Genomic DNA, 22,702 nt, shown 5'->3' with positions numbered 1-22,702 from the left:
AGTGTCCCTTAATGTGGTCTCAAAGGCATGAAGTTGTTGTCTCTGTCTTTTTCAGTTCCCAGGTCCTTGCAATTCCTCAAGAATCTCCCATTCACCACCTCTTCTTCACTGAACCTGAACTAATTTGAGACTTTATCCTCTCACTTAATTACTAAAACAATTTTTTAATCATTCTTAACCGTAGTCTCTTTCCAGTCCCACTCCATCCTACTCTGTTGCCACGTACTATAGTCTGAATGTCTGTGTCTCAGAATGGGATTAGTGACCTTATAAATGAGGGAGCTTGTTTGTCCCTTCTACTACATGAGGTTACAGCAAAAAGATGGCTGTCTATGAACCAGCAAGTAGGCCTTTGCCAGACCCCAAATCTGCAGACTACCTTGATCTTGGACTTTCCATCCTGCACAAATCTAAGAAATAAATTACTGTTGTTTATAAACCACTCAGTTTATGGTATTTTTGTTATAGCAGCCTGAACTAAGACAACAGGTAAATCTTAAGGCATAGCTACAATTAAGTCTTTCCATGCTCAGAATCTCCATCTGCTGGCCAAGCATAGTGGTTCGCACTTGTAATCCTGGCACTTTGGGAGGCCAAGGCGGGTGGGTCACCTGAGGTCAGGAGTTTGAGACCAGCTTGGCTAACATGGCAAAACTCTGTCTCTACTAAAAATACAAAAATTAGCCGGGTGTGGCGGCGGGTGCCTGTAATCCCAGCTACTTGGGAGGCTGAGGCAAAAGAATCGCTTGAACCCAGGAGGCGGAGGTTGCAGTGAGCCAAGACTGTGCCACTGCACTCCAGTCTGGGCAACAAGAATGAAGCTCCATCTCAAAAAAAAAAAAAAAAAAGAGAATCTCCATCTGCTGAACTCCTAGTTCATCACACAGCTTGGATTAGTCATTACTTCCTCCTTTATTACAGTCACGCCATATACAGGTCTCTAATCCCCTGCCAGACTCTAAGGCTCCATAAAGACAGGACCTATGCTTGATAACCCATCTCAAATAGCATTTAGCATAGTGGTTTTTCACAGCATAGAAACTGAATACTTATTCAAGGAAATGCAGAATGAATGGATACTCTACTTCCAAGAGTCTCTCTTCTGTGCACACATACCAGGTATGCCCCTTTTCTATACTTCCATCAAATAAAACCTCATTCAACCATTGGTTGAATGTTGCACTGCCATTCTAAGAAGCTGAAAATTAAAGCAGGATCGAGGTTACCTCTTGGGAAAGAAAGGGTTTTAAGAAATAAAACATGACTATGCATTTTTTTCAATCACATTCTTTTTTTCACTTTTTTTTTTTTTTGAGACAGGGTCTCACTCTGTCTCCCAGGCTGCAGTGTAATGGTGTGATCATGGCTCACTGCAGCTTCCACCTCCCTGGCTAAAGAATCCTCCCACCTCAGCATCCTGAGTAGCTGGGACCAGAGAGGTGCACTGCTATATCTGGCTAATTTTTTGACTTTTTGTTGATATGAGGCCTTGCTACATTGTCCAGGCTGGTATCAAACTCCTAGGCTCAAGCAATCCTCCTGCCTTGGCCTCCCAAAGTGCTGGGATTATAAGGGCGAGCCACCACACCCAGCCCCTTTATGCTTTATACCTCTTTAATCCTCTATACCTGTTTGACCATCTAAAATGGTAATAAAAAACATAAGGTGTCAAAATATTTACTTAAGCATATAACTAAAGACCCTCTCCTCCCAGAAGATAGTTTCACATTGAATTATTCTGCTCTTTCATATGTGTTAGCTTTATTTGCTTAGTCAGACTGCCAGGAAAAAAGTTTCGTCACTGACTGACATGAAGATATCATTTAAAAAAAGTTTCATCACATTTTGAGATTGATCTTCACAGAGCAATGACTTATGAGACTAAAAACTTTTTAGCCCCTCCTCAAAACTTGCCCTAGTAGCTAGAAATATATTAATGCAAACCTAAATAAATTATGGTTACCCCTAAATCAAAGAAATAAAGCGTGGATCCTGTTATAATAATCATCTCTAATTTATCTGAAGGTCTTTTTTCCCTTAACGCAGATATTGTTTGTGGGTAAATGAGCTTTCCCCTAAACGATATGTTGATTTAGCAATAGGAAGCTTACTCATTAAGAACTTATTCTATCTGACACACAGCTTATTAGGACCATTTGACATGAAAATGGGCTTTGTATTTTGTTTGATGATTTTATTAAGTCATCCGTTTTTCCTAGAGTAGAAAATGCTGTGTTTCAAATATATTTAAACATACTAAGATAGAATGTTTTTTCCTAAAGATGTTTCCAGGTGAGTGCAAACTCCTTCCTTTCCTTCCTTTCTTTTTTAAAGAGACAAGGTCTCACTATGCTGCTCAGGCTGTTCTCAAACTCCCAGTCTCAAGCAATCCTCCCACCTCGGCCCCCTGAATCACTGGAATTACAGGTGTGAGCTACAGTGCCCAGCTTGCAAGCTTTAAGAAACAAGTTATTTGCTTACAAAAAAAAAAATTCATCTTCTTACATCATCGAACCCACACTTCCCAGAAGGCTAAAACGTGCATCACACATAAATGCAATTACTTATAAATAAGCAAATTCAAAATGTTCTTTGGTTTGTTTTCCTTTGATTTAAAATCCAAACAGAGAGCTAAGAATCAAGAGTTGATGGAGCTACATGACCAAAGCAAAAGTGAGGCAGGAAAGTATTTCAAGCATTTAGGAATAACCTGCTATTTCACGAGTCCATGGGAAATTTCAAAAGCACTTCACAAAGAGCTGTTTTCAGTGGAGTCTGTTAGTCTGGTGAATACTGGCATGCTATTATTGACAGCACCCAGAAAAGCGTCTTAGAAACTTAAACAAGAATGTCCAAAGGAAATATAGATAACAGAAGACCACGTTTTAAAGTAAAGCTTAAGTGATGATGCTGATATTAAACCCGAAAAATGAGGGTTTGCCCATCATGTATCTGTACACACCTCGGTTAACACTCAAACTCAATTAGTTTTAGTTGGCTCTATCATTTCCTTTGGGTTCAGTGATCTGGATAAAATTTACACTTTGACAGGGCAGACTTAATTAACCCCATTGAAATTTAAGGGACTCCATGGGGATTACAAAACATACCATTCTATACTAATTGTCCTGTTCGACTTTGTTAGGCAGCCACCTCTCCTCATCAACCAAGAGAAAGCTCACCCTGCTGCGGCATCCACCAACATCATGGCTATCTTCAGGCAAGACCATGCACCCACAGACGTGAACTACACCTGCTCCCGAGACACTTAACAAAAATGAAAACATACCCTGCTTCTTAATTTCAGGCGAAACCGAAATGTCTGGTCCTGTATTTGTAGCCCATAGATCTCATAACTTTGGTCCCCATGGAGACTAAAGATGCCGAATCAGAAAGCTCAGGTCTCACGAGTGAGCACACATGCAAACTTCAGGCTACTCCGCAAGACCAATTGCTGCATTTGAAATTTAGCTCAGCCCACAGCCAAGCATAAGAACACTTCCATTCGTCAAGAAAGGTGGCCAATTCTGCTTTGAGCAAGGGAGAAAAGTTAACAATAGGAACTATTTATAACCTTTCATTGCCTAATAAAAATCCAAATTTTCTACCCCCACTCCCACACCAGGAGGAGGAGGTCCCAATCCCTGTACACAACCTTAATGATACTCCCAGCCAGGGAGGAAGAGGTTACATAATGAGCCTAGGCCAGCCAAAATGCCAGGGGCATAATTGACCAGGGCTACAAAGGCTTTGGTGGGTGGGGAAGAAGGGAAGAGGTAGGTAGCAGGCTTAATCTGAGCCAGGCAGACAGCTTAGACATTTGATGACTGATATTCACTACAGAGAGAGAGATTTTACTTTCCTTTCAGGACACCGAGGAGAGAGAGAACAGACTGCCTGCCCACGTGAACGCACAATCAAGAGAGGCCTCATGTACCAGCAGTTGGCTATCCTAACCAGACACCACAGTGGAATCTCCACCTTCACCAGCAACATTCGGTGTGCACAAATCCTCAGCTCAAAACTTCTTCCCTCAACCACACAATGAGTGCCTGGACAGAAAGGAAAAGGGTGGCATTTCTCATGCCAAGACACCTGCAATAGCACCTCTTGCCTGCCCAGAGTGCCCAGTGCCTGGCCCCATCTTTTCCCCATGTCCCAAACTCCCCTTCCCTTCCCAGTTTTCAGCTTTTGCTGATCCTTCCTCACAGCTCATTTTTAGCTGTATTTTTACCACCACTCCAGTATATTGTCTTCCCATGTCCTACTTATTACCCACTCCCTGCCATACAGCACCAGCAACACAAAAGGCACACACAGGTTAGGACATAAAGGGTCTGTATCTCCCACCACCCACAATTAGGCAGAGGAAGGTGCCAGATATGCCAAAGTAAAAATATGGTTGAGTTCTCTTTCAGCATTGCTACATAAACTTTTGTCCACACTGAGGATAAAGCAAGCCCCTTTACATACAGCAAGATTCCTAGTCCCATGTTTCTGCAGAAAAACAGGGTGGAAATTCAAAACACCCAAATTAAAGGCAAGAGAGATGTGAGTTGGGGACTCCCCAGAAAGGAACAAACAGGAAAATTCTTGAATTGATTTTTTAAAATAAACAACTATGAATATATCTGTTAAACGCTGCAAATTTGTAATGTCACACATATTTCCAGGTATAAAATATATATACATATAAAATGTCTTTAAAAATATTTCCATCAATTTGGTTTTTTTTTTTTTTTTTGCTCCTACTTCAACATCCCCTAAAGAAAAACTTCAGATGTTAAAAAAAGCAGCCTTCAAAAGACATCAAATGCTTTTTTTAAAGCTAGCAATTACATGCTTTGTCCAGTTAAGGTTTCAGCTTTTCAGCCAAAGCCTGTTGTTGAATTTTCTCAAGCAGTAGAATATTAAAAACAAAACAAAATCTTGGAAGCAATCTACTGGGTGACGCTTCCTATCCTCCAAGACCTGGTAGGTCAAAATTCAGAGGAAATAGGACTCAATCCTTAAATAATGCATATGTACCCACTTAACTATTTATACGCCAGGTATACAATTTCCAAGAATTTCCGTTAGCCAAACAGATCTCTGTAACTGCTGGAGGGGAAAATACCTCCCAAATACATTCTCAGCAAAGCAGTACTGCAAGGACACTCAAGTTTCATTCAGAAATGAAGTGTCATTGTATAAAATCTTTGGTAGAGGGGGAAGGAAATCACTGAAAACATTCTTACCATGCTCATCAGGCTCTGTTGGCTTGGATACTTCTCTGAATGGCATTATAACTGCATCTCCAGGCACTCTGGGGCTTTCCACATACTTGGGCTTCCTGACGGGACCTGTAGTGGGAAAGATCTGAGTGTGGCTAATTTTTTCCAGATGCAAACAAAGCCTTGGAATGTACAGTGTGTGTCCTTACCAGGACCCAAATATGCCTAGAGGAAGAGCCAGTGCCTTCCCCTCCCTTAAACACGCGCGCACACACACACACACACAATTTCAGTACAGACGAGGGAACGTCCAGTCTGGCCTGCCAAAGAAGAAAAGAGTAAGCTCAGATTTGAGAATGTAAACCCTAACAAAAACAAAAGCTGCTCTCTTGCTGTGAAGTCGCTACAGCTGTCTTCACTGGTCAAGTGGGTGATTTTGACATGTTCAAACCTGGACTGCTTTGTGATGAAGGGTTTGATTTTCCTCTAACTAGGACAAGGATGGGACAAAGATGATTTGGTAGCTTGGTATCTCTAAAGTCAGGGGGCAAGGATTACAAACAGCCGGCCTGTAACAGCAACACAGTCTGCGCACCAGCCACAAGAACGCAGGCATCTTATCTGGCTGGTGACGCACAGTAACTGTGCGGGGCACAGCAGCCAGCAAGCGGGTCAGACATAGGAGAGACCAACAGGCTTATCTCCTACCTCCTGTTCCCACAGCCCCTGCTTATTATCAGAAAATCCGGAATTCTTCGTAAGACTGGATGGAACCCTCACATACAATGATGCAGCCGTTTTGGAAAACAGTTTGGCAGTCGTTCAAAAGGTTAAGTGCAGAGTTACTACATGGTCCTGCAGTTCTACTCCTATGGGAATATATGTTCACACAAAAACTTGTACACAAATGCTCATAGTAACGCCATTTGTACTAGCTAAAGGTATGTCAAATGACAACAACAAAATGTTCTTTGCCCACACAATGGAATATTATTGGGCAGTAGAAAGGAATGAAGTATCGATTCATGCTACAACATGGATGAAGCTTGAAAACATTCTGCTAAGTGAAAGAAGCCAGTCACAAAGGATCTACATGATTCCATTCATATGTCATGCCCAGAATAGCCAAATCTTTCAGAAAGTATAAATGGTTGCCGGGGCTGGGGGTTATGCAGGCTATGCAGGCCTGTGGGGTAATGGTAAGGGATATGTGACTTCTTTCTAGAGTGACCAGATGTTCTAAAATTAGGTTGTAGGGATGGTTGTACAACTCTATGAATATATTTAAAATTAGTCTATTGTATGCTTTAAATGGGTGAACTGTATGGATGTGTATTATACCTAAACAAAACTGCTTAAAAAAAATTAAAAGGCTAGGCGCGGTGGCTCACACCTGTAATTCTTGCACTTAGGCCAACACAGAAGGATCACTTGAGCCCAGGAGTTTGAGACAAGCCTGGGCAACACAGTGAAGACCTGGTCTCTATACAAAAATAATAACAAAGAGGCCAGGCACGGTGGCTCATGCCTGTAATCCCAGCACATTGGGAGGCCGAGGCGGGTGGATCATGAGGTCAGGAGTTCGAGACCAGCCTGGCCAAGATGGTGAAACCCCATCTCAACTAAAAAAAATACAAAAATTAGCCAGGCGCGGTAGTGGGTGCCTGTAATCTCAGCTACTCAGGAGGCTGAGGCAGGAGAATCGCTTGAACCCAGGAGGTGGAGTCTGCAGTGAGCTGAGATCACGCCACTGCACTCTAGCCTGGGCGACAGAGCAAGACTCCGTCTCAAAAAATAAATAAATAAAAATAAACAAAGTTAGCTGGGTGCAGTGATGTGTGCCTGAAGTCCAAGCTACTCAGGAGGCTGAGGTGGGAGGATCACTTGAGCCCAGGAGGTAAAGGTTGCAGTGAGCCAAGATCACACCACTGCATTCTAGCCTGGGCGACAGGGTGAAACCCTGTCTGAAAAATAAAGAAAATACTGCCTATTCTGTTACATTTTGGTCCAAAATCACTTCCTTGATTCTAGTGTTCTTTGGTTGCCTTAAAGTGGCTTTTAGCAAGACCACAAAGATAGGAAACATTTTACATCAGTAAGAGAAGGGGTAGTAGAAGACATGCAGGCAGCAATCTACAACTATCCCCTCTTCTTAGCCCTGGGCCATAGCCCTGACAGTCCCAGGGGCCCAGTTCCACCACTGTGTCATGATGGGGTGATGCAGATAGACCATCCTTCTGTCTCAAACGTCTTCTGCATCTAAGAAATTCTGTTCAAAAGATGGTTTATGGTGAGAGATGCTGCCATCTAAAGGCATACTACAAAAGCATTTATACTACTATAAAAATAATCCAATTCCTAGCCAGCTACATGGGTGTACTACATCTTAAACTAGACTGTTATCAAATAAGCTAATAATACTTTACAAATAAGGACGGTATTTCAAACTTCAGGAACCATCATTTTTAAATGATTCATGTAGTATTTAATCACTTGGCGGTCTTCATAATTTAACCCTGTCATAAAGGGAACTTTTACAAAGATTAAAATAGAATGATTACAGGGGACACATAATTGCAATCTAAGTGCGGGATGTAGGCTATTCAACAGTATCCAGACTTTATCTACAACATATATATATATATCCACACATAAATATGCGTAGGGAAAAAGACTTGTGGGGGTTTGGGGGTGGAGCTAAACTATTTGCTGTGTAAGAGACATAAACTAGAAAGAAGGGCCTGAATAGGACAGATACAAATGGAATCAATTAGCTGGGTGTGGTGGCATTTGCCTGTAGTCCCAGCTACTCAGGAGGCTGAGGTAGGAGGGTCTTGTGAGCCCAGGAGTTGGAGGCTACAGTAAGCCGTGATTGCACCACTGCGCTCCAGCCAAGGTGACAGAGCAAGACCCTGTCTCAGACAAAAAAGAGAGAGAAAAAAAAGGAACCAGAACAAAGACAAGAACCCATATACACTTTTGGTTTGCCACCTACTCTCTAAGGTAAAATGAACTGCTGACATATTTTCCCTTCATCTGCCCTCGTCCATTTGAAGGACCTGGGGAGGTAAAGCTCTTTGTTATTATTGCCTGATAATTTGCCCAATGAGCAGGCATGGCCACTGCTCAAGAAGTGCCTGTATTTCTGCTCCCCTTAACTCTTCAGGGTACAGTAACAGCAAATCTAAAGAGATCTATTTCCAAGCTCCAATCTACCTACCCAAGAGAGTCTTCAAAACTATTCTCTAATAGTAAGCACTTTCTTAAAATGTGGGCTATTTCATTAATGTATGATGGTTATTGTAAATGTCTGGATCCTGGAACCCAGTATCACCCAGAGCCTTCAGAAAGCATCCACATGCCTGCCTGTTTAACTGTCTTAGAACGGTTCTATTCAGATCCAACCCCTAACTCATAGACTCAACCCTGAGGAGCCAGGATACTCAACGCAGGGACTCATGAGTTGGGCAGACCTAGGTTCAAATACTGTACCCAGGCCTGGCACAGTGGTTCATGCCTGTAATCCCAGCACTTTGGGAGGCCGAGGTGGGTGGATTGCCTCATGAGTTCCAGACCAGCCTGGGTAACATAGTGAAACCCCATCTCTACTTAAAAAAAAAAAAAAAAAAAAATTAGCTGGGCGTGGTGGCATGTGCCTGTAGTCCCAGCTACTTTGGAGGCTGAAGTACGAGAATCACTTGAACCCAGGAGACGGAGGTTGCAGTGAGCTGAGATCACACCACTGCACTCCAGCCTGGGCAACAGAGTGAGACTCTGTCTCAAACAAAACAAAAGAAAAACAAAACAAAACAAAACAAAACTGTACCCCTCCCTCCTCATGTCCCCTAACTCAGGCCTTACTATGTCCCAGACCCTAAAGGTGAGCAAATGAACCTCTTGCTACAAGGGGAAAATCCACGCACAAAGACCAGGCCCACCTGGTTCCCAGGCACACGAAATCACAGTAATGTCACATACGAAAGGAGACCTAGAATATAACAAAGTAAGTAAAACATATATTCAGTGGTCACACAAGGCAAAGCACGCACATATATTAATTCACTCATTCCTAATAACTCTGGGAGAAAAGTACAATTTCCCTCATTTTTAGGTCAGGAAACTGAGGTTCAAATAAGTTGTTCTTATCTGAACTCGGCCCACACATGACAAAGCAGGAAGGAATTCACACCCTGGTCTATGCAGTTTTGAAGCCCATGCACTGAATCACCATTGAGCACTTATACAACTATCAAATCTGGATTAAATATGCAATTCTAGAAAAAGCCAAGGCACTGGGAACTTCCACCACCCAGTCATCAACATCCATGGACGCTGGCTGCAGAGGCAGCAAATCGTTTATGCATCCTACTTGTCTCTGATCTTCCCTTTTACTAGAGGAAATATTAAGTGAATATAAACAACTGTTCTCCTGCATGATCCTTGTATTTAAATTGCTTTTCACAAACAGCTGAACATAAAGTGCTGTAAAACAAGATGAATTTATAGCCATAGGTTTTATTGTCCCCCACAATCACTCATTAGAGAATTTGTGCATACTTTGCATTAAGCAGAGCAGATGATACGTGTTTGCCTCCACTCCCTCTCAAAACACCATTAAAGTTGTAGCAAAAAGATTAAAGAAAGACCAGTGGGGAAAGGAGAAAGAGCCACTGGCCAGAAACCAAGCCTCTGAAGGTAGGAAACAGATTGCCAAGGAGCAGTGGAGCAGGTGGAGCAGAAAGGTTAGTGTTGGGTGGGGGCAGGGGAAGGGGCGGGGGGGGGGGAGTGATGAGGGCTCAGCCCGGGCCAGAGCCTCGGTGACAGCAGGCCCATCGGAAGGCAGGGGCGCGGGTGACATCCAGTAGTGTGGCTGGTTGAAAACTACTGAAGGAAAAGTGAGACCCCCCAATCCCAGAAATTTCTTAAGCCTGGAGCATCCCTTCCCCTCCCTCATCCTGGAGGCCAAGTTTATTCTCTGGAAAGGCTCAATTCTAAGACCATGGAGAGAGATTCAAGAGCTAAACTCATGAGTGCTGTTTTCTTTTCGTGTTTTTTTTTAAACTTGTAACTGCTAAGGAAAAAGTAGATCAAGAAATATTCTACATGCAGACTGATGGGCCAGAGACGTATCTCCCACCCCCAGCCCCCAGCTATGAGATCTGACAGCCAAGCTTATAGGCCACGGCAGGAAGAGATGGGAGGATTCCTCTCTGGGGAAGCTCATCAAGAGAAGAAGGCCTAAAGATAATCATAGTTGGGGATCCCCCTACCCCAAGAAAGGTAGATCCCTGACCATCATGCTGCAGCACAGCTTGCCCTCAACGTACCCCTTTCAATCAGCTTTTAGCACCTTATATACAAATAAGGAGCCAAGGACCACCAGGCAGGTGAGGAAAGACCTACCCTGAAAGACAGCAACTGACACAGACTAAGAAAGGAACTCTTGAGTTGGGCACGGTGGTGCACGCCTGTAGTCCCAGCTACTTGGGAGGACTGCCTAAGCCCAGGAGTTCGAGGCTGCAATGAGCTATGATTGTGCCAACCCTGTCTCTTTAAAAAAATAAACTAAGGAATGAGAGAAAAGAAGAAACGCCCTATAGAAAGAAAAGCAATACTGCTTCTATTACACAAAAGGATACTGGGACAAGGGACACCTGGAGCCCATGATGTGGGCAGCTAAGCAGGCTGCGGCTACAGAACAACTGCAGGCCACACAGTCAGGAGCCATCACAGTCACCAAGCGCCAATCACACATGACCACCTATTAAACCACAATGAAACTAATCGCTGTGCCATCTATACGGAACACTCCCCCACATAAAGCAGCCACAGTCCTTATCAACAGAGATCCAGACTGAAAAATCCATCTCCCCAAGCCCTCACTCAGGGAAAACTACTGCCCAGCACCTTCCCCTCACAACTTTTTGTTTAAAACAAAATATTCAAGCATAAGCTACTTTTAACTTCCCCCTTTTACTTAAACCAAGTGTTACAAGGTTAATCCCCCCAAATTAACCAGAATGTAATACTACATAATAATTACCCAGAAAGCATGATATTCCAGCTACTGGGTATGTTTTAACGCAGGAGGCTCTTAAAAACAAAACAAGACTTGTCTGTGGATAAAAACATAAAATAAACAACAACAACAACAACGAGAACAAGGAAAGACCGCCTGGTATTAGCTGACAACCAGCTCCTCTAGGAGCTGGCATGTCTCCAGGGCTGGGCTCCCAGTCCCCCGCCGCCCCCGGTACTGGTATCCTGCTGCTGCCGCTTTTCCAGCTGTAACGTGCACAGGCTTCAAATGTAGATTCTGATGTTCAAGGTGTGGGCTGGGACCACAGATGACACTTTGGTAGCACGAACGGGGTCTCTAGGGAAGACCGCTGTTTACCACCCACTCCAGTCAGGTTCAAGTGAAGTGCAGTGGCTGTGAGTGGAGCACCAACGTGTTCAGTTTACAAGATTTAAGATAAATGGGCATTATCCTCCATCATAAATTAAAGCTACTTCATCTGAACTCTAGATCCTTCTCCTCACTCCAATTTCCCCAGGCCACTGCCCCTCCCCTCACAATCTCCACTATGTGATACACGAGAAGGTGGATCTCAAAGTTATAAAGGACCCTTAAAATTAAAAACAACAAAGTGCCAAAAGTAAGTTACACAGCCATAAACCCAAAGATATCAAGTATGCAGCTTGCAAAAGAAAAAAAAAACAACAAAACAAAACCCAAGCACCTGTCAGCTTCTTTAACTGTGTAGCAGGGCCTGTGTCAGTCTGGAAGGATGTGGCCAGAACCCTCCCTTAATTACTCCACTCTGCAGCCCAGAAGGTACAGCACTCTCCCCATTCAGAATTCTGCCTTTACATAAATCTCCAAATAGACTTTCCCAGCGGCCAGTTTTCCTGCTTTTTGACATTTTAATCACACAGCTGACTATTTTGCTGCTTAGAAACTGCCACATAAGGAGTATTTTTTAAAAGGGATGGTAGAAATAAACCAAACCCAGCTTTATCTCGAGGCAGTGAAAGGGAGAAGGGCAGGGATTACCTTTCATTTCTGAGTGTTTCGGTTAAAGATAATTATATATTTATATGAAAGCAATATTTGGGACACAGAACACCTGAGGCTACTTATTGCATTTAAAGTGGATCTTACATTTTTCATGATATCTGGAGGCTGTGAAAAGTGACACTGTATGTTATCAATCATTTTAGGGATTTTTTTGCATCCTGAACTTTCACAGTAAAGGTTCCTGCCAATTTTATCTGATCTAGGTTTTCATTCTACAGTGGGAAATTTCACAAGATGAGGAAAATAAAGAGATGAGTAAGAGAATATTTTGGGGGCAGGGGGAACCTTTATCACTAAGGCAAATTGCACTAAATAGCCAATTCCTAATGGCAAACCGTGGTAAACTACCAGATAAGTCTTGGATTTTAAGGAGCAAGACATCCAGACAGAGCTTCTAAAGTTTGACCCCTCTTCCTCTAGTACCCACACCACACCCCTGCCCCCGCAACAAAAGAGTGCTTGGTCAGGGAAGAGAATGAGGTGGCATGCAATTAGGGACTGAAAAAAGATGATGACTTGGCCTACCCAAGCCTGTAGGATAAAGGGAGTCTTTATAACAGGAACATGGGCTGGCTCCCTGTGCTTTTGTCTCCTGCCTGAGTTGAGGCACGGCTGGGGGGACAGAAGGCACCGCCCAAAGACACCATCTTACAGGGTAAGAGCCTCTTGGGAAGATTCACCCTGGGGGAAGGAGACAGAAAATGAACTGACCAAGCTGGAAAACCTTGGCCAAAGAGGAGGGCAATTTCAAACACAGCCTGGCATCCATCCCTTGGATATCTCCCATGAGAGGCAGAAGGGAATTAAGTAACTAAACTGCTGACAGCTCTCCTCCAGGGAATGACAAAACGCAGCACCAGGCCCCCCACAACTCCCGGGATACAGGGTATGGATGAAGGACAAGGCACCTGGAAACAGAAGTGCACCAGCTGTCCCAGCAGACACCCTCTGGGTACTTCCAGAAGCATTCAGGAACTCTTTTACAAGGGCCTGGGGCCTTGTATGAAAAGGTAGTGGCAAAAGATCAGTGTGATTTGAGTTACTACTACTGGGACCTCATCCTAATCCAAAGACAAGTGAGATCTAGGGAAATTCAGACTGCAATTCTAGGGAAGAAAAAAACAGAAGACAAAAAAGTGTGTCACCTGCTGATAGTGAAGAGAACACAAAAGTCACCTAACACCACTCTTAATAAGCCTCCTTTTATTTATTTCAAATACCTTGTTTGCGAAGATCCACTGGGAAAGGGCAGACAGCCTTTATTCATTGGTGCAACGCCTAAGACATTGTGAGGATGTAAATGTTCACAATCTAGTAGGAAAACAGTATATCAAACTGGAGCCATGCTCCTTTTTTCCAAATTGTATCTTAAGTTCCAGGATACGTGTGCAAAATGTGCAGGTTTGTTACATAGGTAAACATGGCAATGGTGGTTTGCTGCACCTATCAACCCATCACCTAGGTATTAAGCCCCACATACATTAGCTACTTATCCTGATGCTCTCCCTCCCCCTGTGCCCTGACGGGCCCCAGTATGTGTTGTTCTTCTCCATGTGTTCTCATTACTTCATCCATGTCCCTGCAAAGGACATGATCTTGTTCCTTTTTGTGGCTGCATAGTATTCTATGGTGTATATGTACTACACTTCCTTTAGTTTATCACTGATGGGCATTTGGGTTGATTCCACATCTTTACTATTGTGAATAGTGCCACAATAAACATACGTGTGCACGTCTTTACAGAAAGATTTGTGTTCTTTTGGGTATATACCTCGTAATGGGATTGCTAGGTCAAATGGTATTTCTGGTTCTAGATCCTTGAGGAATCGCCACACTGTCTTCCATGATAGTTCAACTAATTTACATTCCCAGGAACAGTGTAAAAGAGGTTCTGTTTCTCCACAGCCTCACCAGCATCTGTTTCTTGGCTTTTTAATAACCGCCATTCCGACTGACATGAGATGGTATCTCATTGTGGTTCTGATTTGCATTTCTCAAATGATCAGTGATGTTGAGCTTTTTTTCTTATGTTTGTTGGCCACGTAAATGTCTTCTTTTCAGAATTGTCTGTTCATGTCCTTCGCCCACTTTTTGATGGGATTTTTTTGTAGCCATGCTCCTTTCAATAAGGTATCATTAAAATAAATGTTAACACTTTCAAGTCCCAGTTTGTAGTCTACATGTTTATAGCATCATGAGTACAATAAGCTCCTAGTACAACAAAGTAACTTGAGTAACATTTCCGCTTTCTTCCAGTGCAATTTGTCATGCTGTTCTCACACTGTACTAAAATTGTTATATATGAAAGCATGGAAATGCATTAATTCATTTTATTCACTCAACAAATATCTGTGACACATCCACTGCATACCAGGCACAAGGGTGAGAACCACAGACATGACTGAACTCTCTCGATGCTCTCGGTTAAGATGGCAAGAGTCTACTATATCATTTGAATTTTATTTCAAAACACTTCAACATAAGCTGGGATATGTCCAGTGGCTGTAAGCCAACTGCCTAAAGGCAATGAGTTGTCTTAATCTGGAAGACAGGCTCCAAGAGTAGTTAACCAGCTTTTAATCAAAAAGCCACACTCAAGAGACACTACTGCAAGCCAGTCTGCTAGCTATCCTTATCACCAACCAACAGCAGGTTATGTTAACTAGTATATTTTGGGCCAGAAATGGGCTTTCACATTGGTTAAATTACTGATTTTGTTAATTAGTATTACAGCTGTTGGAACATTTTCAGTGGTGAAATTGATGATATTTGAGGTAAGGGAGTTGACTGGAAATGTCAGAAACACTCTGCCTGTGTGTGACCCAAATATAAAAATCTAGCAGGCCAGATTGTAATAAGCCTCAGAAATGTAAGGCTCAAGGTTAAGAATGGTGCCCTAGGTTTGATAAGTAAATGGCCCCAGGTCCAGCTGCTGATTCCCAGGAATTGTTAAGTCCCTGATGTAAAATGGCAGGAAAACCTGAATTCTGCCTTTGGTGGGCCAAATTCTAAAGATATCATTCCAAGATCCCATCCCCTCATTACTGAATCAAACACAATCTGGGTACGACCATGTAGGGACTCTGCAGATGGAATTAAGAATACTAATTAGATGACCTTCAAATAGATTATCCTGGATTATCTGGGTAAGCTTGCTGTAATCACACAGACCCTCGAAAGCAGAAGTGAGAAAAGGCAGGAGGAAGGGTCAGACACTAAAGTGTGAGAAGGAAGCCACCTTTCTGGCATTGAAGATGAAGGAAGGGAACCACAAACAGGAATGCAGGCAGCCTCTAAAGTTGAGAAGAATCCTCAGCTGACAGCCAGTAAAGAAATGGGGACCTAGGCCGGGCTCAACAGCTCACGCCTGTAATCCCAGCACTTTTCGAGACCGAGGTGGGTGGATCACCTGAGGTCAGGAGTTCGAGACCAGCCTGACCAACATGGTGAAACCCCATCTCTACTAAAAATACAAAAATTAGCTGGGAGTGGTAGGCACCTGTATTCCCAGCTACTCAGGAGGCTGAGGCAGGAGAATTGCTTGAACCCGGGAGTCGGAGGTTGCAGTGAGCTGAGATCACGCCACTGCACTCCAGCCTGGGCAACAGAGTGAGACTCTGTCAAAAAAGGAAGGAAGGAAGGGAGGGAGGGAGGGAGGGAGGAAGGAAGGAATGGGGACCTCAGTCCTACAGTCACATGGAACTGAATTCTGCCCTCCTGAATGAGCCTGGAAGTGGTTCATCCCCTGAGCCTTAACAGAACACCACCCTGCTACCGTCTTGATTTTGGCCTAAGGAAACCTAGAGAAGAGAGCCAGATGTGCCTGGACTTCTGTCCTAAAGAACTGTGAGATAATAGATTTAAGATAAGCTTGTAGTAATTTCTCAGGGCAGCAATAAAACACTGACACAATGTCTATGAAACACTGTCTCATGTGCTACAGGTAAACACCAAATGCAAGCTGCTGTCAGAGCAGACTCCTGAAAAGGACAAAGCTGGAGCCTCACCAGGCGTATAAAGCAGGTTGTGTGGCTGTGCTGTGACAGCCTACTAATAAATCTGTATGGGCAGAACTCCACCTAAGCCTTATTTTCATTCATGCCTGGTTGTGAGCTCACAAGGAGGAAATCTCTAGCTCTTACTTCCTCTGACTTTTGGTAGTAATTATAATGTGCCATAAAGAATCTAATACCAGCTGGGCATGGTGGCTCACGCCTGAAATCCCAGCACTTTGTGAGGCTGAGGTGGGAGGATCACTTGAGCCCAGGAGTTCAGGACCAGCCTGGGAAACATGGTGAAACTCCATCTCTACAAAAAAATACAAAAATTAGCTGGGCATGGTGGTGCATGCCTGTACTTGGTGAGGAGGGCGGGGGGTGGGGAGAGCTGAGGCGGGAGGATCACACAAGTCGAGGCTGCAGTGAGTCATGCTCACGCTACTGTACTCCAGTCTGGGTGACAAAATGAGGCCCTGTCTCCGGAAAAAAAAAAAAAAATGCAGCTGATTTCCTTAGCTTTGTAGGAATGGTTAAGAAAATAGCTACAAACAATTGAACCACCACAAACTTTGATTTAAAGATATCCCTGGAAGAAAGATCGATCTTCCTAGAATGGCTAATTTCAGAGTTTGTCTAAGGAACTCAGGAAGTAGGCCTTAAGCCACAGGGCTCTTCTGTTGTTTGCACAAGGAGGAAATGAGCCCTCCACTGCATGAAGTAACTGACTCCAAAAGGAAGGCAGGATCCTTGAGAATTTTCTTTCCCTGTGGGTTCAGACCAGCCCCTGGACCAACAGCAACAGCATCACCTGCGAACTTGTTAGACATGCAAATTCTCAGCCCCTCCCCAGACCACAGAGTGATTCCGATGCCCCACTCAGGCTTGTTTTTTGTTTTTGAGACAAAATCTCGTTCCGTCGCCCAGGATGGAGTGCAGTGGTGCGATCTCAGCTCACTGCAACCTCTGCCTCCCAGGTTCAAGTGATTCTTATGCCTCAGCCTCCTACAGACAGGCACCACCACACCCGGCTAATTTTTGTATTTTTAGTAGAGACAGGGTTTCACTATGTTGGCCAGGCTGGTCTCGAACACCAGACCTCAAATGATCCGCCCGCCTCAGCTTCCCAAAGTGCTGGGATTATAGGTGTGAGCCACCTCACCTAGCCTCCCACTCAAGTTTGAAACCCACTGGCACGGCCTGTCTGGAGTAGCTATGCAAGACCTTGCCCACAGCCCAAGAAAGCTCAAAATTCAAGTATGAAGACAAAACAGTATGATGTTAAATGACTTGAGAAAAACAGCAGCGGGAGGGAGGAAGGCAGCGATTGAGCTGTACCTGAGGCTGGGGGCACGAGGGGGGACTGGCGTCACTGAATGGGACCACAGAGGTGGGAGGCAGGGGGTTTTACTCTTTGCATTTTCCTAAACGAAGTAACAGCAGTTGGAGGAAGAGAACTTTGTCTCTGTTTAGCTTCTTTACAGTGTTTAGCACAGAGCTATGTACTCAGGTGGGGCATAAATATGTATTTCAATAAGAAAAAGTTTATTTCTGCTTTTTAAGTAAATTATACTCATTTGCTATAAATTAGTAACTTCTAAGAAATCCTGTAATTTGGGAATGTCTTCTCCAATATTTACTCAGTACAGTGGCTACCACAGAATTCCATTTCATTTCTGTCAGGGCAGGAGATTCAGAAGTAAGGGGAGGAATGTGAGAAGGGAGGTATGGGGAGGTGTTGGAGGGGTTGAGGTGGGGTGAGGGAAGCGTGAGTCCCAGCCCAGTCCCTTGAAAGGTTCCACTGATTAGAAGGTGCTCCACGACCCCTCCCTAACCAGCCAGGAGAGGGTGAAGGCAGAGCAGTCCTATGTCTCACTCAATAGCACTCTCTCTTTCCATCCTCCACAGTGACCAGGTCAAGACTATCCCAGCCTTCTCCAACAAATCTAATACACGCACATACACACTCCACCCTTCGCCCTATACAGAAAAAAATCACCATCGGAAGGGAGCACCTGAAGGAAATTCTTCAGCCCCATCCTCACACCTACCTGCTCTGGCATGCATCTGCATACATCCACACACAGTGAATCCTCTACCTGCACTCATGGGCCAAGATCAGGGTGCAGAGATCAAGGGCAAGAACAGGGAACAGAGATGCAGAACGCAATTGTCTCTAGAGAAATACCTGTAAGCACTGTTGCTCTTAATAGGATTTATGAGTTTAATCAGATTAGGTCCAAAGATTAGCTATGGATCATAGTTTCAACCTGACTAGGTTGCACTGAGACCATTAAAAGGGCCAGCTTGGACAATGAGCTACCACTGCACACCTTTTAGGATGGCTAAAACTTAAAAAAAATATAAAAACTGCTGGTGAAGATGCAAAGTAACTGAAACCCTCATACTGTTGGTGAAAATGCAAAATGGTAGAACCACTTTGGAAAACAGTATTACTCTGCAAAAAAAAAAAAGAAAAAAAAAGAAAAAGAATTGATACCCACTACAACATGAATGAATCAACTGCATTAGGCTAAGCGAAAGAAGCCAGACTCAAAAGGTTATACACAATTCTCAACACGACATCTGAAAAGGCAAAACTATAGGTTTGGAGGACAGTTCAGGGGTTGTCAGGAGTTGGGTGTTGATGACAAAGGAGCAGCATGAGGGAATATTTTGGGGTGAAAGAACTGGTATCTTTGTGGTAGTTACACAACTGTGCATTTGACAGTCACAGATCTGTACAATGAGAAAAAAAAGTTCATTTTTGCTCTATGTTAATTTAAAAAAACACATTAAAATTTTTTTTTAGTTAGAAAAGAGGGTCTGGCCACTTCAATGATAATAGTGATACCCAGTTATAGGAAGTCCCCAAGTCTCAAATCCTGGGTAAACGTCTCTGACCCATGTATAGACAGCAACAGCTAAAGGCCAGCCCCAGCATCTATCATCTCCTTCCACCTCTGTAAGAAAGCCCTAATTTTTCACTATTTTAAAAAATAGGCCAGGAACAGTGGCTCACACCTGTAATTCCAGCATTTTGGAAGACCAAGGCGGGCAGATGGCTTGAGCCCAGGAGTTCCAGACCAGCCTGGGTAATATGGTGAAACCCTGTCTCTACAGAAAATACAAAAATTAGGTGGGTGTGGTGGCGTGTGCCTGTAGTCCCATGTACTTGGGAGGCTGAGGTGGGAGGATCACTTCAACCTGGGAGGTTAAGGCTGCAGTGAGCCGTGATCCTGCCACTGCACTCCAGCCTGGGCAACAGAACGAGAGCATCTCTCAAAAATAAATAAATAAAAAGTTTCAAACACTTGGAAAGGGACAAAAGAGATAACAGGGTGTACCTTCAGTGGGCCTGGATGTTGCTTATGTAAAGCAGACCCTCCAACAGTATCTTTCCATAGCTGTGTACACTCTTGACTTTCTATTGACTAGTTTACAGGTCTGTAAATTGCAGAAAACTTGGCAGTGCAAATGATTCCTGTCCCTAGCAATGTTTGTCCATACCAATTCTCTGGCAGACAATATAAATCTCTATAACCCAAATTCCTAAACCATTAACATCTTTTTGGATTCCCTAATTAATGAATTATGCTATTGCCTTTCTTGTAACTGCTGGGCATAGTGGCTCACAATCCTAGCACTTTGGGAGGCCAAGGCAGGTGGATCACCAGAGGTCAGGAGTTTGAGACATGGCCAACATGGCGAAACCCCGTCTCCACTAAAAATACAAAAATTAGCCAGGCATCGTGGTGGGCACCTGTAACCCCAGCTACTCAGGAGGTTGAGGCAGAAGAATCACTTGAACCCAGGAGGCAGAGGTTGCAGTAAGCGAAGATTGCACCACTGCACTCCAGCCTGGGCGATAACGGTGAGAGTCCGTCTCAAACAACAACAATAGCGGAGAAAATTATGCTTTAGCACCCTAGTGCAATTAAGTGCATAAATAATTGCATTTCCCAGCCTCCTTGGCAGCTAGGTCCACAGAACCAATGAGAGGTGAGCCAGCATCGGGTAGGATTTCAAGGAAGACTGTTTACAAAGATGAGCCAGCTGGGAGAAACCCCATTTTGTTCTTCTCTTTCCTTCTTCTGGCAGGACATGTGGACATGCTAGCTAGTACTCCAGCAAACATGTTATTAGACCATCAGGTTACCTTGTGTTAGGAAGGTGTGGTAAACTGATAATGGTTCCCAAAGACATACTCCCTGGAACCTATGGTATTTGCTACTTGATTTGGAAAAATCATCTGTGTAGATGTGACTAAGTTAAGGATCCTGAGATGAGGGGCTTATCTAGGTGGGCCTCAACTGCCATAAGTAAAAGAGAAAGGAGAGGCCAGACACGGTGGCTCATGCCTGTAATCTCAGCACTTTGGGAGGCAGAGGCAGGAGGATCGCTTAAGTTCAGGAGTTCAAGACCAGCTTAGGCAACATGGTGAAACCCCATCTCTACAAAAAAATACAAAAATTAGTTGTGGTGTGTGCCTGTAGTCCCAGCTACTTGGGAGGCTGAGGTAGGAGGATCGCTTGAGCTTGGGAGGTTGAGGCTGCAGTGAGTGATGATCCATTGTGCCACCACACCCTATCCTGAAATACATAATTTTTAGCTTTAAGTGAAATTCATTCTAAAAATAATTAAAATTTTTTTAAACACAAGATTGACACATTGAATTTTAAGGCTTGTGGGAAGCCATATTTAAAATTTTTAACCATAATGCACTGAATAGCAATGCAAAATTCATATCATTTGTACATAAAATGCTTCTCTCAACATCAAAAGGCTCAAAATAGTCCCTCCACCATGTAAAGTCAATCTCTCCCTTTCAGAATACTTAATGGAAGTTCAAGATTCTAAAAAAAAAAAAAAAAACCACTCCCTCAAGTCCAAGTCCACCATTGTCTACTCCCTATCCCACAGTGCCCACCCTGCTGGTAAGGACTGCCATCTCATTTCTGTTACCCTCTGAATTCTAGAACCTTCCACATGCTACCACAGTCGTCCTTTCCCCACAGCACATACACTATTGTCACCCATGTCCTTGTCCATGTCCCCCAGCAGACTCAACTCCTGGGTGTCTCTGGCATCTCTGGCATCTGTACAAAGATGCTATCTCTGAAGTCAGGAGTAGCCCACAATCCTGTTGCACATGGTCAGAAGGCTGGCATGTCAGACCACACGCAAGGGGCCTCTAACAATCCCACAACAGGCTGCACCTGAGACTGAAAGAAAAGGCAGTATGAAGGCTGGGCTTGCGAGCAAGAGGCACTGTCCTCCTCTGACCTCATTGTTGATGAGCTCACACTGGCAAGCACATGCTTTCCATTATCTGAAACACCTCTTCCCTCTTGCAAACATCAAGCGCAGCAGCAAAGCCATATTTGGGGGCTCAGCCATTATCTGTTTAGAGTCTAAAAAGGACAAATTGCACTCACAGATTGCATAGGTAACCCGTGACATCAGTGAGAGGGGCCAGATAAGCCACGACCGCAGCTCACCTCCTAAGAGTGCCTGCTGCCGTCCCCTGCAGCAACCCAGGCCATCGTGACCTCTCAGCTACCGCATCTGACTTCCTATCAGTGTTCAGCATTCAGGACAAAACAGAGAACAGGGTTTCCACATTAAACATGCTACAGCTCAGGTTGATGTAGAATTTTTATTGGTTAAAGCAACTACAGTCACTGCTTACCTTACTCTAAAACAGGTGATCAAGATTTTACATTAAAGTTAGAATTCCTGAATATACAATGATTTATTACAACAGAGTGGCTGCTTCTTGATTTTTTTTAAAACCAACTGAAACTGATCTCCATCTTAGCACCTGCTAACAGTCAATCAGGTCAACCACAGGTCATATTAAACCATCTTCCCAACTCCCCCACCTCCACTGGTTCTGAAGAGTGGGTGTAAACAATGGGTTAAACAATCCAGGATGCAGACAGCTGTTAATCATAACTGGTTCCACATTCCCACACATTACAGTGGACTTCAGTAGACTCCCTGGCTACTTCCTACATAGGCTCAAACCTCTTAGGCATGTGTACAAAAACATCTGAAGACATTTGGGGGCAAAGAAGAATGAATATTAAAATAACTGCCCAATCTGCCTATACCAAAGAAAAATATGACAGAGGCTTGGGGTTATAACCTATTCTACTTCTACGCCTCAGCTATTGAACAATTTTGAACAATCAGAGACAAAAAGGCTTAGCAGAAAATACATGATTAACAGTATGTCAAACAAAGTAACTACAGAGATTTTTTACTTTAAGGTGTCTGCTGTTTGTGTACCCAGTCATGTACAAAGGCAAAGTTAGAAGGTAGCTTCTCTTTTTCTTTAAGAGTTTAAAGTGTTTCTTCTTTTCTAAAGTACTTTAGCTACTCGAACAGCATGCAGACAGGGTAAGAAT

The 22,702-nt window shown here is 43.7% G+C and overlaps 1 protein-coding gene across 7 annotated transcripts in view; it reads right to left on the bottom strand.

Annotated features, from left to right (window-relative positions):
• TANC1 (tetratricopeptide repeat, ankyrin repeat and coiled-coil containing 1) overlaps nucleotides 1–22,702 on the bottom strand; it is a 263,697-nt gene that overhangs the window by 91,141 nt on the left and 149,854 nt on the right. For all 7 annotated transcript variants that reach the window (XM_055108612.2, XM_055108615.2, XM_055108616.2 and 4 more), the window contains one exon: nucleotides 5,238–5,342. In XM_055108612.2, the coding sequence (XP_054964587.1) occupies nucleotides 5,238–5,342 (105 nt within the window). The remainder of the gene's footprint in view (nucleotides 1–5,237; nucleotides 5,343–22,702) is intronic.

Source organism: Pan paniscus, chromosome 13, assembly GCF_029289425.2.
Source record: "Pan paniscus chromosome 13, NHGRI_mPanPan1-v2.0_pri, whole genome shotgun sequence".
Lineage (NCBI taxonomy): Eukaryota > Metazoa > Chordata > Mammalia > Primates > Hominidae > Pan > Pan paniscus.
The sequence above is the reverse complement of the archived record's forward strand: the minus strand, read 5'-3'. Positions and strand labels throughout refer to the sequence as shown.